The sequence below is a fragment of the Elephantulus edwardii genome, unplaced genomic scaffold, assembly GCF_000299155.1.
Source record: "Elephantulus edwardii isolate Elephantulus edwardi_28Jun2011 unplaced genomic scaffold, EleEdw1.0 scaffold00076, whole genome shotgun sequence".
Taxonomy (NCBI): Eukaryota; Metazoa; Chordata; class Mammalia; order Macroscelidea; family Macroscelididae; genus Elephantulus; species Elephantulus edwardii.
Window position 1 is genome coordinate 13742976 of NW_006399826.1, and position 16258 is coordinate 13759233.

At 44.2% G+C, this 16258-nt stretch overlaps 1 protein-coding gene across 1 annotated transcript in view; it reads left to right on the plus strand.

The window, feature by feature from the left end:
- SETBP1 (SET binding protein 1) overlaps positions 1-16258 on the plus strand; it is a 463997-nt gene that overhangs the window by 18537 nt on the left and 429202 nt on the right. Inside the window, exon 2 of the mRNA XM_006889235.1 lies at positions 4642-5286. Coding sequence (XP_006889297.1) covers positions 4801-5286 — 486 coding nt within the window. The 5' untranslated portion in view covers positions 4642-4800. The remainder of the gene's footprint in view (positions 1-4641; positions 5287-16258) is intronic.

The window sequence follows — 16258 nt, forward strand, 5'->3', positions numbered from 1 at the left end:
GATGGAAATGAAAGTGTACAACAGTTCTGTCTCCGCGTGGGACTAAACTGCAGTTGATTTAGGAAAATGAGATTGTGAACTTGAATCTACTGGGGGAAAAAATACAAACCAAACAACAATCCAACCCTTACTGCTGGTGGGGTCGGAACTGACTCAGAAAACTGCCCTCAGGTTTTCAGAGGCTATAAAGTGCACAGGAGGAAATTGCCTATCTTTCTCCCAAGGAGCCACTGGTGGATTTGAACCATCAGAAAGGCACCCTCATTGAGTTAGGGACACAACCTCTACAGACCATGCCACATTGTTTAGGTGAGAGAAAAAGTTGCCATGGAGAAGTAAAGACTCGGGCATGACCTTGAGACTCAGGAAGACTTGGGAGCTGTGTGTTCATTTATCCATTCAGTACTTCATGCAACAAATGCCTGGAGAGTGAGCGTTATAGGTCAGATATGGCTTGTGTCTATGGAAGAGAGTATGAGAAAAGACTAGACAAATATACCAGGAGAGAAAAACTTCTGGAAATGCCACTATGGAGACTTATGTGAGAGAAAAACTTCTGGAAATGCCACTATGGAGACTTACGTGATTTGAGAGTGTAAATTAGCCTAAAATGAATTTGAAGATCTGATTTCTGAACATGAGGCTAGTGTGGGGAGTAGGGGATTGCTGTAGAGGGATTGTTCCTGTAGACTGAGACCATTTCAGGCCATGTGATTGTTTCATCTAAAGTATCCCCTACCATACCCCGCTGTAGGCCTGCAGGGCCCAAGAATTGAATCCCAGCCAAGTCTCCTTTATAGTCCCCTTTCCTTTCCTATCAGGTTCCCTTAATCTGGCCCTCACACCACGTGCCAGAATTATCTTCCTAAAGCACAGCTTTGATAGTGGCCCTCCCTTCCTGACATCTTTTAAATGGCTTCTCATTACCTGTAAATCCAAACTCATTAGTGGGCTAGTCAAGGAGCTCCTAGGATCGGATTCTCACATTTTATTTTGAACCTGCCTCTCACTGGTCTTCAGCGGATACCACACTCTGTAGCCCCATATTCATTCTTCTTTTCCGAACAAACCCTGCACGCTGTTTATACAGGATTTGCCCCTTGCTTCTTCACTCTACCTGCTAAAACACCGCAAGGCCAAAGCCAGAACCTGTGTGCTCCCCACAAGCCTTGCTGTGCCCTTTCTTCTCTGTCTACACTCTACCTAAACGGACAGGGCTTCCTTGTCCTTGACTTTCTGTCCTTTGTTAACGGCTCTTCTTGTTAGCAGCTAACGAGTCAGTTCTCACTCCTGGTGACCCCATGTAAAACAGAACAAAACATTGCTGAGTCCTGTGGCATCTTCACAATTATTGGCATGCTTTGTCTTAGAAATTAGCTGATGTTCTAGGCAGTTCAGTACAAGCATCCTTGAAATAGCTCGTCTTTTTAAAATGGAAGATAATTGCCTTAAAATTAGTAGTACACCTGCTTTGTCCTGCCATCCAGCATTTCAAAGTCTGTACGTGTAACATGGAACACGCACCATATATTGGCCTACGCTAATTCAAAGGTACCAATGAATTGAAGTTTGAAAGTTTTAAAAAGTTATTTCTTTTGTTTGTTGTTGTTGTTGAGGATAAACAGAGCAAAAAGTGACAATCCAGCAGTTCCTACACGAGCAGTTGGATGACACTGGTAACATTTTTTTCAGCCATTGTCCCTTCCCTGTTAACATAAACTCACTACCTCCTAAGTTACTAGTCATCTTTTCAAGTGGTTTTTGTCGCTTTGACCCCATATAGAAAACTCTCAAAATAGTGTAACATGCAAGGCAGACACCTTTTACTATTTTATATAAACTTCTGTTTTAGGAAGACGTGAAGGTTTACTTTTGGTTTTAATTTTAAGATTTTTGCAGGACCGTCATTTCAGGGGTTTATCCAACCTTCCTGGATCTGTAAATTCTAGAGTCCATGAGAAATGGATTTTTTTCTTTTTTATATCTCCCCTCTTTTGGTCAGGATCTCTCTAAATAATTATTGATCAAAATGTTCCATAAGTAGCCAAGCATCATCCAGCTCCTGTCTCATGCATAAGGAGACTCTTAAGCTACACATTGCATATCTTCTTTATGTCTGATTCTCTTTCCCCTTCTGATTGGCAAGATGAATGGAACCAACATGTGCATTGGATGGCTGATTGCAAACTTTTAATATCCTAGGAATGATACAAATAGCTAGGAGATAGAACAAAAGCATTGAACACAGTGGTAGGTCATTTAACTGTATTGTTCCATGAAACCATGACCCTAAACCTGCATAACAAAGAATCAAATCTCAGGAAATTTTTTTGGTTTGTAAGTTTGCAGCCTCAGAAGCTACTTTTTGTTATGCTGTGGGTTTGGGGGGGGGGGATTTCAGTCATTGTTACACTTGTATCTAACTATAGCTTTTGCCAATTTAACTTCCAGGAGATCTTTATGGGGAATTTTCCTCAACTTTTGCCCCAACCCAATAGTAACTTTATAGGTAGGTATCAGGGATATAAAATGTAACACTGCGGAAGTAGCATTAGATGTCTCAGAAGAAGTAAACCTCTGCCTAATAAGAAAGCATGGCTTCCTGTTGGTATGGTTAATGTATGGGCTCTCGGCTATGTTGGACAGCTGGACTTCTAATGCTTAAAGAGTTCATCCTCAACCATCTTGATCTCTTTGACAGCTAATTTGACTACGTGATACTATTAAGGTTGTTTTCAATGACTGTTGACTTGGATAGGACTTTTTAAAAAGGTAATAATTGGTTCTAGGCAGATCAGTCTACATGAGATAAAGACATTTACAGATCAAGAAACATTAACTGTTATCATGTCTAACTAATTGTCACACACCACCCCCAAGAGGGGATTCTGTCCTTTTTGTCGCATGAGTCACAAGTGGCTTGTTCAATGTTCCCTTGACAGCTTTGGGAAGATCCTCCCCCCTCCCAGACCCCAGTCTCTCATGGGGCAGCTTCTCTTCCTGAAATGCTGGATTCATTGGATTTTGCTCTGCCTGGAAGCTGTTGTAAATGCAGCGCTGAGCAGTTTCAGGAGCTGAGTGTGTTGCTGGGTGTCTCTGGGGAGCAGGGTCCATGTTGGAGCCTCACTGTCCAGCTGGCTGGCTTCCTCACAGAGTGTTAGCTGAAAATATGCTGATTCCAGGAGGAGAAAACACACGCTCCATCTTTCGGCTCTTGGTTCTTACAAGTGTACCTTTGTGGATACCCTTGGGCATTTTCCAGTGGGCACCTCGGGTAGCTGGTTTTTTAAATTCATGGGCTCAGCGGTAGAAACTTCGAGCGTTCAGCTGTCTAAGAAGGCCTGCATGTGATGGAACGGACCACTGGAGAGCAGAGAGGATGATGTCTTGAGATTTTGTGCTCTTGGGAATGTGCATTAGGGCATCTTTTTTTGGCTTTGAAAATTGTGAGTGTGAAATTGGAGATTATGTGATATGAATGAACAAAGATAGAGAGAGAGTAAGTAGTTTAACTGAGCTTGAGATGGTCCAGAGAGAGCCTGAGTCTTTTTTTTTTCTCCTTTGGGAGCAAAGCAGAGGTGAAACTTCTGGACTGATTCCTGTCTCACGGTCAAGCTACTTGAAACCAGTTACCATCGCTCTAACTCATGGCAATAACATGCATGTTAAGAGTAGTGGTCTATTTCAGAGGGTTTTACATGATTGGTATTTCAGAAGTAGTTTGCCAGTCCTTTCTTCTGAGGTGTCCGTGGGTGGCCTGGAACCTCCAACCTTTTGGCTAGTACTAGCGTAGTATAAACGAGTGCATTAATCATTGCCCTAGAAATGCCGTGCTCCCTTTCTCTTTCCTTGTTACATAGACAAAGTGTCATCTGATATAAAGAACTAGAAAAAGAATGAAAACCATCTCAGGTCGCTATTTTTAGCAAACTGCTTTATAGCAGCGAAATGTCTTTGGTGTCAGTGCAACCATTTTTAGAGTGTGTTTTGTGTTAATCACAGTGTTCTAAGTGATTTCTCATCCAACTCTTGTTTCCCCGTCACAAGCAAGCCTTGCACCCAAGCTCAAAGAAATAATGGGAAAACTTTTGCATCCTCTCCAGAATTCATAATAGGAGATGATAAAGGGAAGGTCAAGAGGTCAGCTCGATGTCTTTCCTCCAGGGTGGGGGGCAGAGAGCGTGGTGCAGGCAGCTCTGAGGCTGTGATCAGCTCTGCAGACTCTTCACGTGTGAGCGAAGTGCTGCAAGAGCCCAACCGGACGCTCTTCGGAGACTTGAACAGCAGGGCCTTAGACTTCCCCTTTGTCGGGTTGGTTTTGATGGTGACTCAGCCACTTGTGGCTTCAGTAATAAACCTCCGGCTTGGCTGGGCTGTAAGGTTTGTCCCTCATACCTTCATGCTTGGCCCCGCAGCCCTGCAGCTGCATAGAAGTGTGCTATGATAAGGCTTGAGCTTGTCCTTCCCTTTGCTCTGGTAGGATCCTGTCTGAGGATGTGCACATCTTGCATTGGTTTTCTTAAATAATTTTTTTTAATCTGATGCACAGATAAGTGGGAAGGGGTATCCTGCATCATACCTTGGGTTCTTTCAGGGCTGGTTTTTTATCCTGCCTTGCCTAATTATTTCTCTGCTTCTCAGTTGCAGACCTGACCACGTCTGAGCACCTCACCTTGTTGCCATCCCTGAGCCTCTGAACTCAGCACCTGGACCACTTTGTTCTTGGAATTTTGGGCGTGGTAGCGTCTCACCTAAACTTTCCCTGCTTTCCTGAGTACTCCTGAAGACTTTAGGATTGCCATGGAGACCAGGGACATTTTAAACAGCTCCCGGCAAAGGGGGGGCGAGTCAGAGTTCCTGCCAGTGGCCTCAGCCAAGCCCCCAGCTGCCCCAGGCTGTGCAGGGGAGCCCTTGCTCTCTGCTCCCGGAACTGGGAAGGGGATCCCTGTGGGCGGAGAACGCATGGAGCCTGAGGAAGAGGATGAGCTGGGCTCAGGGCGGGATGTGGATTCCAACTCCAATGCTGACAGCGAGAAATGGGTGGCCGGGGACGGCCTGGAGGAGCAGGAGTTTTCTATCAAGGAGGCGAACTTCAGCGAGGGGAGTCTGAAGCTGAAGATTCAGACCACAAAACGGGCCAAGAAGCCCCCAAAGAACCTGGAGAACTATATATGCCCACCGGAGATCAAGATCACCATCAAGCAGTCTGGAGACCAGAAGCTGTCTCGAGCTGGGAAAAACAGCAAAGCTACGAAAGAGGAGGAAAGAAGCCACTCCAAAAAGAAGGTAGGGAGTCCTGCCTTAACAGACTTTGTGTATTCTTGCCATTTTATGTACAACTTTTTAGAGTCTCTTTGCTTATAACTTATTTAATTTTGATTTGCCGGTCTCCTTGTGGAAAAGAGAGGGCTTGACTCTCAGGATCCTCAGAAGAAGTGTTTCTGATATAATATTGACAGACTACCCAATTTGTCATTGCCATTTCTACCCATTTGAAAACAGCCCCTACTAGAATTACAGTTTTGAAGGTGTTCCTATATTTTGTGCAGTGGACAATGGCTGGGTCAACTCTGGCTGGGTAGTGAGAATATATTACAATTGCTGGCTTTGTATTCATGTCTCATCTTACTAGTTGAGAGGGAGGTGTTGGAAAAGTCTGGTCAGTCAAGACAGTCAAGACTTGGTAACACCTCCTTTCAGTTTCAGTCATTATTTCTGAAAGGGGTGAGCCACTTAGCTGATTAAGTAAGCCCCAGTGTTCACGGTAGTGAAGGCTTTTAGGGGCTGAAAAGTCATCCTTCTGAGAGGCCAAGGTGAGTCCCAGAGCTGGAACTGGAAAGGGCCTGGTGGTTGGCCTAAATCTTCACCAGAGACTTTGAAGACTGAATTTTGGATGAATTTGATTGACTTTTGTTTTCTTTCTTAATGTCAAACATGGGTGAGAAGGGAGCTCTCTTAAGTGATTGGGATGCCTCTTCATCAGGAAAGAATGAGTCTAGGCTTCCCTTTGTATCTTTGAGGGTTTGAGTGATTTTTGCTCTTTTTTTTTTTATAGAAATTTCTCTTTATTGTGACTATACTTCAGAGAACATTAGTTGCTTAATGATTTTTGCTCTTGAATGAGTTGTGGTATTCAGTATGTCTGAAGATGACCAACGTAGTCTAAAACGTGATCATTCCCAAATGTCTTTGAGTAAAGGAACCACTGTTTTGACAGATTTTCAGTCTTCTCAAGTATAGGTGCTATTCTAGATTACAGGTGCTAATTCGAATCTCTGTGTACACCTTCAGTCACATACTTGGGGTCTAGATGTGACAGACCAGCTGAAAATGACAGATGAATGAGTCTCTGGTTCTTCCTAGCTCAGAGATAGTCTGCAGCAGATCTGTCACCAGTCGTCTTTGAGCATTTTTGATAAAGCTGCTAGGAAGCATGCATTTCTTTAGGATAGAGCTGGTATTCTTCCTCAGACTTGATAGAGTTGCACAATTTGATGGGTGGAGGGAGGGGTTGGTAAAGGAAATAGGAAAGATCTGGTGTGAAAAACAACGTATGCAAGCTTTTAAGCAAACCAGTATATAATAAAACATTTATGTATTTAATTTTTTTAAAGGAGAGACTTTCTAAAGTGACAAGTGCCTGTTGTTGCAGCCAGAGCTGCCCTGATTTTTAAGTGGAAAGTCCCGGGTTGGGGCCCTCTCAGTGCCGGGCATACCAGGGAAGTTGATCACCTTCCCCTAACCTTTTGGAACACAAAGAACCTTTAGAAATTGGTTGATTTGTCAGACTATAGAAGTGGTGTTTCCCTGCTACCCCCATTACAGCTGTAGGGTAACTTCCTGGTTCTCTGTGCATAAAACCAAAGGATGTCTCAGCCCAGGTGGAAACTTGTGAGATTTTTACAAGAATCTTTACAATTATATCCTACTACTCCAATTAGATTCTGCTTAGAAATTGAGGTCATGTCTTAGCGTTGTATCTGTTTATCTTTGGACGTGAATGCCTTTGCTTCTGACCACAGAGATGCCCAGTTTTTTGTGTGTTGCTGGAGTTTTGTGTAGATGTTGTTGTTGTTGTTGTTATGTGCCGTCGAGTCGTTTCCGACTCATAACGACCCTATGCACAACAGCCCTAAACCCTGCTCTATCCTGCGCCAACCGCACTGCCTCTGACACACCCATCCCGATTACCCCAGTCACTGAATCGATCCATCTCATAGAGGGTCTTCCCCTCCTGCGCCGTCCCTCCACCCTCCCAAGCATGATGTCCCTCTCCAAGGACCCGTCCCTCCTGGCAACATGTCCAAAGTATGTCAGACAAAGCCCCAGAATCCTTGCCTCCAAGGAGCAGCTTGGTTTAATCCTCTCCAAGATGAATCTGTTTGTTTTCCTGGCAGTCCATGGTACATTCAGTACCCTTCTCCAGCACCACAGCTCAAAAGCATCCACTCTCCTTCTGTCCTCTCTAGTCATTGTCCAACTCTCTGATGCATAACAAGCGATTGCAAAGACCATGGCCTGTATCAGGCGCACCTTAGTCTCCAGAGAGACACTGTTGCTCCTGAGTACCTTTGAGAGGTCCCTAACAGCAGACTTTCCCATCGCGATACGCTTTTTGATTTCCTGACTGCTGGTGCCAAGAGTGTTGACTGTGGAGCCGAGCAAACTGAAGCTGTGAACACTCTCAATATCTTCGTCATCCATCCTGATGCTGCCAATTGGTCCAGTGGCGAGAATCTTTGTCTTCTTGACATTGAGCCTTAGTCCATACTGAAGGCTGCAGTCCTTGACCCTTCGCAGCAAGTACATGAGGTCCTCCTCAGTTTCAGCAAGCAGGGTTGTGTCATCTGCATAACGCAGATTGTTAATAGATCTTCCACCAATCCTGATGCCACAATTCTCCTCATAGAGCCCAGCCTCTCAGATAATCTGCTCTGCATACATGTTGAAAAGGTACGGAGACAGGATGCATCCCTGGCGTACACCCTTTCCAATTTTGAACCATGCAGTGTTACCCTGCTCTGTTCTGACTACTGCCTCTTGATCCAAGTACAGGTTTCGCATTAGCACAATTAAATGTTCTGGGATTCCCATTCTTCTCAGAGTCAGCCACAGTTTGTTAGTGTAGATAGAAGTCTTGAAAAGTATGGTGACTTTTGCCACCATCCACAACATTCCACCACTCTTCCATCCACTGGCAGGATTTGGGCAGTAATCCGTAGTGTTGAGTGGACAAACCAAAATTCACTGCCCTAGAAAGAGGTTAACACGTCCTTCTGATCGAGTACAACTTTCCCTAAAGCCACAAGAGTGTTCTCAAATGCTTCCTTTTGCATATGGAATGCTCCAGAATAAAATTTAAGAATTTGTTATGTGGGGAAGGTACAGTGGATCTCCTTTGTCATATCTGAAATTCCCAGTTTAGCCATTGAAACCCCAAAAGCTGAATGTTCTTACGGCCCTTATTGGGGGAAAAAAGGAGAGAAATTCACATACTTAAAAATGTGACCTACCAAGAATGCATTTTCAAGCCTCAACATTCAAGGGGGAATTAACTAAAGCAAAGGGCTGAAATTCAATATAGATCACTGCCTTGGGCCGATGATGTAATAGGAATACTCTACAACATTTTTAAGACTCTTGGAGCTTCCTTCATACGGCATTTGTTCATCTTTCTTGCATGCATTCCATTTAAGAGCTGTTATGTTTCAAACAACAAAGTTTCAGTTCTGAGTCTCAATCACTTGAAAGGTACGAGAATATTCTCTGACTGCTATTAGATTAGACTGTTAACTTTATTAATCTTCGAGTCCTGTTACTTTGAAAACATGAGCTAAGCGAGAAGAGACGCTTAGCTTGAAGGGTAGACACCCTGCCTGCCTGCTGTCTGTAGTGGGAAGTTTAGGGTCAGGAAGCTGGGAAATTTATATGAATATGAGACATATGATTAGGAACTTGGGAATATGGGGTTTATAATCAACAGGTCAGTATCTAACCTGGAAATTATGTCTTTTGGGCCTTTCTTATTTGATGAGCCACTCATTGAGAATTGCACTCACTAGAGTAGCCCTGAGAATCGGGTCTCATGATGGGAGTAAAGAAGGAAGCCGTTTGGGCGGATCCTTGAGCAAATAGAAATACTGATTTGGGGCAGGAATTAGCAAACTGAGAGCTGTGGGCCAAATCCGTCCTACCAGCTATTTTTATATAGTCTATAAGCTAAGAATGGTTTAAAAGAAATCCAAGATATATTTCAGAACATATGAATATTATACAAAATTCAAGTTTCTGACTTCCTATATAAAGTTTTATTGGAACACAGCCACATGAATGAATTTGCATTTTGTCAATGCCTTTGCTTTTGCACTAGAAGGACAGACTTAAGTAGTTGTGACAGAGACCCTGTGGCCTACAAAGCCTGGAGTATTTACTCTCTGGCCCTTATTAAAAATGTCTGCTGACCCTTGACAGAGTTTCAGGATAACAAGGGTTGGGTTTATTTTGTTTCGTTAGTAATGATTCAACTCTAGACATGAAGGCTGGGAGAAATTGGGTGTCACATTTTGATTTTGCGTTTCCTTTTAAATTTTTTTTTTTTCCTCCAGCAGACCATTTAATTCTGTCCAAACTGCTTGATCGCCTCAGGCAAAGACAACTTATACTGAATCCCAAATGATTCTTCTTTCTCATAAAAAGTATACTCTCTGGGATGATGTTAGTGTTCGTAAGTCTCATAGGCTCCTTCCTTTCCAGGTTAGTTAACTCTGAATTGATTGTTTGGTCAGAATAAAGTGGTGCTTGTGTGGCATCCACAAGACCTTTATCCCAACTTCCGAATCTCGTATTACCCCTCTAGAAGACATGATCAGGACAATGATGGTGGCTTTTTTTTGCCCCCCACCACCGTGGGAATGAATGTGTTTTAAGACAGCGAGGTTGGCCCAGGATAGAACGGCGTTTAGGGCTCTTGTACATAGGGTCGCTCTGAGTCACAAATGACTCGATGGCACATAACAACAACAACAACAACAACAACAACACCCATCACACTCCACTACCCTTCTATCCACTGGCAGGATTTGAGCAGTATTCTCTACTGTTGAGTGGGCAAACCAAAATTCACTGCCCTAGAAAGAGGTTAACACGTCCTTCTGATCTTAGGAAGACCCATTTCACACTCTATCCTATTGGTTCAAAGATGTGTGATTCCTCCCACCAGGGGCTATACCATTCCCTTTCCATGAAACATGGACCAGAAATGAAAGTTCTTTCTGGTTAAGGGCTTATGATGAAGAGTTTATATGAGGAGTGAAGGCAGCAGCATTGAACAGAAAGCAGAGGCTTGATGAAAGAGCTCAGGACATCTCTCAGGAAATTGGGATTATTATCCTTTGGGTAGGTCCGGCTTTGCAAGTAGAGTCCAGAAAGATAACACTGTTCTTTATCACAGGACCAGCAGGGTCTGGTCCCCTCTTAGTCGTAATTAGTAAGTGGCTTGATGATGATGTTGTTGGTTGCCCTTGGGCGGGCAGGTCGGCTGCCTTATGGTGACTTTACAGATCATAGAGTGATGCAACGCCTGGTTTTGTGCCATCCTCAGATCTGTGGCTCGTTTGAGTTCATTGTGACATCTCTTGTGTATGGCCTTCCAGCCTGGTGGCTAACTTTCCAGCACCACATCAGATAGTTTTCTGTTGTGATCCATAAACTTTTCCACAGCTACTCTGCAGGCCTCTTTTCCTAGTCTGTTTTAGTCCAGAAGCTCGGCTAAGATCTCACCAGCGTGGATAACCCTGCTGGTATCTCACATACCAGTGATATAACTTCCTGCATCACAGAAGCCACGCTGCACAACAGGCTGACAGATGGGCGGAGGTTTAATACCTTAAGCTTCCTTTAATCCCCTCCCAGTTCTCTCAGTGCAGATAGCAGAGAAAGTGAAGGGGAGGCTCTGCAAGCCTTTTCAGGAGAAATACATGAGCAGAAAGAGCAGGGAAAGTGTTTCGGGGAGACTTTCAGCGGGATTGATCTTAACAGTTCTCTTTCTGGGCCTTCATGGGACCCAGGCATCTATCTGAATTCAATAGCCAGAGAATGACGATGTCCTAGATGAACTCTGTCCAGTGGCCCAGCTGAAGAGATGAAATGTAGGTGTCTAGCGTTGGCATCTACTTCCTAAAGCCCTTGCCTCTAAAAACCCTGTGAACTTGGTGAAATGATGACAGTCATGGGAAGGCATTAGGGTTTTTGTTCATAGAGTCCCTATGAGTCACGCTCGACTCGACAGCAATCAACAGCACCAACAGCATTGCTGGGGCCCAATTTCTTCATTGGCACACATCTCTCTTTCTCTCCTCTCTTCCTCTCCTCCTCTTCTCTCTCATTCCTTTCTTCCTTTCTCCCCTCTCCCTATCTCCCCCTCCCCTCTTCCTTCTCTTTTCTCTTGCCTCTCTTTCTTTCTCTTTGCTGTCAAGTTGGAATTGACCCAGGCCCGACCCTCCATCAGGTTCTGGAGGCTGTAAATATCACGAATGGAGACTGCCCATCTTTGTCCTGTGGAGCTACTCGTGGAGTCAGAGCTTCAGAGAGGCGTGTCCTGTGGATAAGCAGCACAGTTTCCTCCAGACAAACGGAGATCATTTCAACATGATATCACCACCCTTGATGTTGTAACTGTTACCCTAACCAAAATATTAACATTTCTAAACCCCTGAGGAGCTCTGAGGTGGAATGACCTGGTGATCATCTCCTGCTAAGATTATAGTCTCTCTGTTGCATGGAATCACTGTGGATGGCAGTCAGCTTGACAGCATCGATAACAACAACACCACCACCACAATGGAAGGTTTTAGGAAGGAAAGTAGATGACCTACAAAGCACACAGTTCAGCGATACCTCTGCTTTTTTTGAGCTCCTACTATGTGGAAAACCTTCTCTCTCCATCCTTAAAAACTATTCTTCTAGGCTGGTACTTTTACAGAGAAAATTGATGCTCAGACGTCTTTAATGGAGCAGGAAGAGATAGAGGTGGATAGTCTCTTAGATGCCCCAGCTCGGGCTGTGTTGACAGCACTATTTAAAAGCAGAGGACTTCGGGGGGGGGGGGGCAGGTGAGGCCCTTCCTGGGGGCATGTTTTCCCCAGTTTCCCTGCACTAACAGGGCCAGAGGGTTGCACTGCGGCACACTGTGCTTGAGTCTTTAAGGGAGTTTTCAAAGTTTCATGAACTAAAGCCCTTTTAATTTTTTTTTCACTTTTACTATGCTTATAATTATTTATTTTATTTACTATGCTTATAATTATTTTTCTTTTGACCCAAATTCATGACCAAATGAGTCATGAAAAAGATTTCATTTTCTTGAACTTACTTTTCCCTCATCTCTGCCTCTGTCAGGAGAACCTACTTCTTCAGGAGCAAGAATTTCCACCTCATGGTCATCAGGTTCCCTGACAGTTGAATGTACTTAGAATTCATTCATCATAACCTCTCACCCCTTAAAGCATTATAACAGCTCTGGGGAAGGATGTGTAGACTCTGTTTTGAGCTACTCCTGCGAAGCCGAGTAGACCATGTATTTATCTACTTATTGATAATCCAGCATCGTCTTTGCAATAAACATGCAAATTATGGGTAATAAAAGGGTCTCTCAGGATGTGCTGTGGATGCAAAGTTAGGCTGGTAGTAGATTGCAGAGACTAATGAGTATCAATGAGTAAGTGGACTTGATTTAGTTTTGTAAATAGTAGGAGTGCTCAGCAAACTTTGAGCTGGGGGAAAGGAAGATTGTTATTATGGGGGAGGTGAAAGGGGAACCTGATGGTGTTTGGGATTGACGTGCAGTGTCTTACCACTTGGACACCACTGTTGTTAAGTGCTGTTGAATCAACTCTGACTCATAGCCACCCTATTACAGTCTCTCTGAACCCTGCTCTGTCCTGAGCCAGTCTCACTGTTTCTGACACACCTACCCCCATTACCCCAGTCACTGAGTCAATCCGTCTTGGAGAGGGACATCATGGTTGAAAGGGTGAAGGGACAGTGCAAGAGAGGAAGACCCTGGATGACATGCACACCCCTAGAGTTATTAGTTTTCCTTTTGGTTGCTGGGAAGCACATGCCTTCTTGACTCACTATGCTTGTAGCAGTTTGGTGTACTGGGTAGGTGGGGAAGTAACAATGGAGAACTGCTGGATTAAGAGGTGATTTACTTGCCTTTGCCAAGGGCTCAGGTTGTCTGAATTCTGTACCCATTGTTACCTCCTCCTCTACTCTAGAAGTGACCTTGAATATGTGACAGTGAGCCATTTATCCTCCCTGTGGTTCAAGTGTCCTTCTTTTCCATCATTTTGCCCAATGCCACTTCTGGGCAGTCTCAGGTGTATTGCTTTACAGAGGGTGTGGACTCCCTCCTGGGGCTGGGTACGTGGTGTTTTTGCTGGGAGTATATAAGCTCCTTCCTCCTCAACATGCTCAGCCTGGCCAGCATTTCCTAACAATGGGCTGACTTTCTCCTCTTATTTATATTTTAAGCAGCACATTATTATTTATTCATTAGAGTGCCTGGAAATTTTGTTTCTTGATAGGTTTCTCTCTAGTTACTTTATGGCTAAAGTAGCACATGGGGTGATGAATGGCCTTCCCCGTAAGGCATTTATCTCAGTGGAGCAACAGGTATCATTTGACGTCTTGGACTACAGATACTGGAAGGGGAAACCCCCTTGGACTTGGCAATGGGAGCTCTGACTCTTGTTATTAAAGGATTTCAGCAAGAAGTCTTTGCCTCCCTGGGTGTTTCAGTTTCTGCATGTTAAAACAAAACAAAGCCTCACCAAAAAACAGAATCAAAACAAAAGTGGCTTTTGACCTCTAAAGCTTTATTTCTGTTTTAAACACTGGGAACATCCAGAGCCATTCGGTTATAGGGGGCAGGGCGTCCCCTTCAAGTTCATGAGTTATTATAAACAATGATTTTTGACCTCTCTTTAGGCTCACTGTCCCTACATCAGATTGTTTCCATATTGCCCCAAGTGTTAAAAGTCCTCAAACCATGGTTACAAGTATCAGAGTTGAGTTTACGAAATAGTGAGATCTGCTCTACTTGGGTTCCATGGGATATTCTGGGAATATTCTCCTCCCTGCTCCCCTCTCCTGGTATTTTTCTTTTTTCTTGCTTGTGTTTGTGACTCTCCGGGAGTTTAGAGCACCAGGCTAGTCCTTTCCTCTTAGATTGGATCTTCCCTTAATAGTCAATTTCACTTTGGGCTTCCCCAAGGACCATTCTTTGGTGAACTCCATGCCCTTGAAATGAGTCTAGCAGAGTGAAGAAGCAGGAAAACTGTTGTCAGGATGGTTAATCATTCATTCCATAAGCGCTGATCCTCTCCTGGGAAGTCTAATAGGTCATTGCATTTATTTACTCACTCCTCAAATAACATCGTCTTTGTGACACACGAAGTATGGATAGGGCGGGGGGAAAAAGGTTTTTCAGGTGCTGTGGGTCGAAAGCTAGGTTGGCGTCAGATAGTGAATATCAAATAACTAAACAGGAGTCCCTGCATGATGCATGCTTAAGTGCTCACCTTAACCAAAAGGGCAGCAGTTCAAACCCACTCACAGGCCTGGAGATTTGCTTCGGAGCGGGCATAGTTTTGACAGCTGTAGAAATAGTTGTACTCCATACACGTGTGGTCATCACAAATCAGAATCAACTCCATGGCAACAAACAGTGACACATTTCTATTTTTCTTTTTCCGTGAGTAGTAGGAAGTGCTTAGAGGAGTTGGGACTGGAGAGAAGAAAGGGTTTGGGCCTGAGGAATGCGGTGACAGCAATGCTGGACAGAGAGACTAAAAAGAGGAAATGACTGGTGAGGAATACAGGGATTGGGGAGAAAGAGTACCTGGCTAGAGGGTGGATTAGAACCCAGACCCCAGCCTCAGTCCTGGGTTCCCTCTGCCCTAATATTAAGAGATGCTGTTTCGGAATCCAGGCGACACTGCCTACTGACTGCTAATCTTCAACAAGTGACTTCATCGCTGGGCACTGTTTCTTGGTTGTTGTCTCCTGGAGGATTTGGTGACTTGGCTGCTGGTCACTTAGCACAGCACCCCTCCCAGTTTGCGCTCCTGTCAGTCCTGCCAGGGCACCCGTTTCTTTCTGCTCCCCCACAGGACTGTCCGAGGTGGTGAGCGCTCCTCTAGAGGCCATTTATTGTCTCAGTCCTGTTGCCCTATTGCCCATTGCTGTGTTATGTTAGCTCATGTGAGTGATGTATCTTACTTCTGATATCTATACCAATGCATATTAGCAGAGTGCATCACTGATACTACCATTTTTCCCCCCCTTACTATGGAGATGTATTTAGAGATCCTTCAAACGTCTTTTGTCTCTGTGGTCATTGATCTGTCAAACCCGTATTTCTGCTGAGCACAAAGGATGAGTCAAAATAAAAGTTTTCAGGTGAGATCAGAGGAGCCTTCTACTGCTGTCATGTTTCCAGTCTTTGCAACTCGGCCCTTTTCAGCATCATTTCAATGTCACATCCTTCAGAAGTCGTCTCATAGCCTTGTTTTCAGTTGACCTTGAGGTCCATTTTCCTTCCCCCCTCCCCGATTTTTAATAAAAGGCAAAAGCAACAATCCTTTCTGACCTTCTCTGCCTCTTTCTTTAGGATCCCTGGGGAGCCGTGGTTAAGACCTTACTCTTTGATTTCTGACTCACTCCACTTCAAGTTAAAAATGACCAGCCTTCAAAACACAACAATGCAGAGCATTTCGCTGTATATCACCTAGACTGCCCTGCTTAACAGTCGGGTTTGATCAGGGAATAACTCGACTTGGCCAAGGGCATTGGAGGGAGACAGTGGTGGTTCAGTAGTAACATTCGCACCATCTGTACAGCAAACTTGGGTTCAGTTTCCAAGATAGCACAAGTTACACCCTCTTACCCCGAGTCTGTCAGTGGAATCTTGCATGTTGCTATGATGTTATAAGATTTCATTGCAATGTCCAGAGTAAGACTAGGAATAAAGGCCTGGCGATATACTTCCAAAAATCGGCCCTTGAGAGGCCTGTAGATCTTCTTGTCATTGTGAAGCAGGAGCCACTGACTTGATGGTAATTGACAAGGAATGTAAGGCAGACAGTACTGAGGTGTGGGGGGTTCGCAGACCAACCCAGAGCCAGGGGTCTTGACTCAGAATTTTCATCACATTAAATATAGAAAACAAACCATGTGCGGTGTTGAATGCATGTGTTTA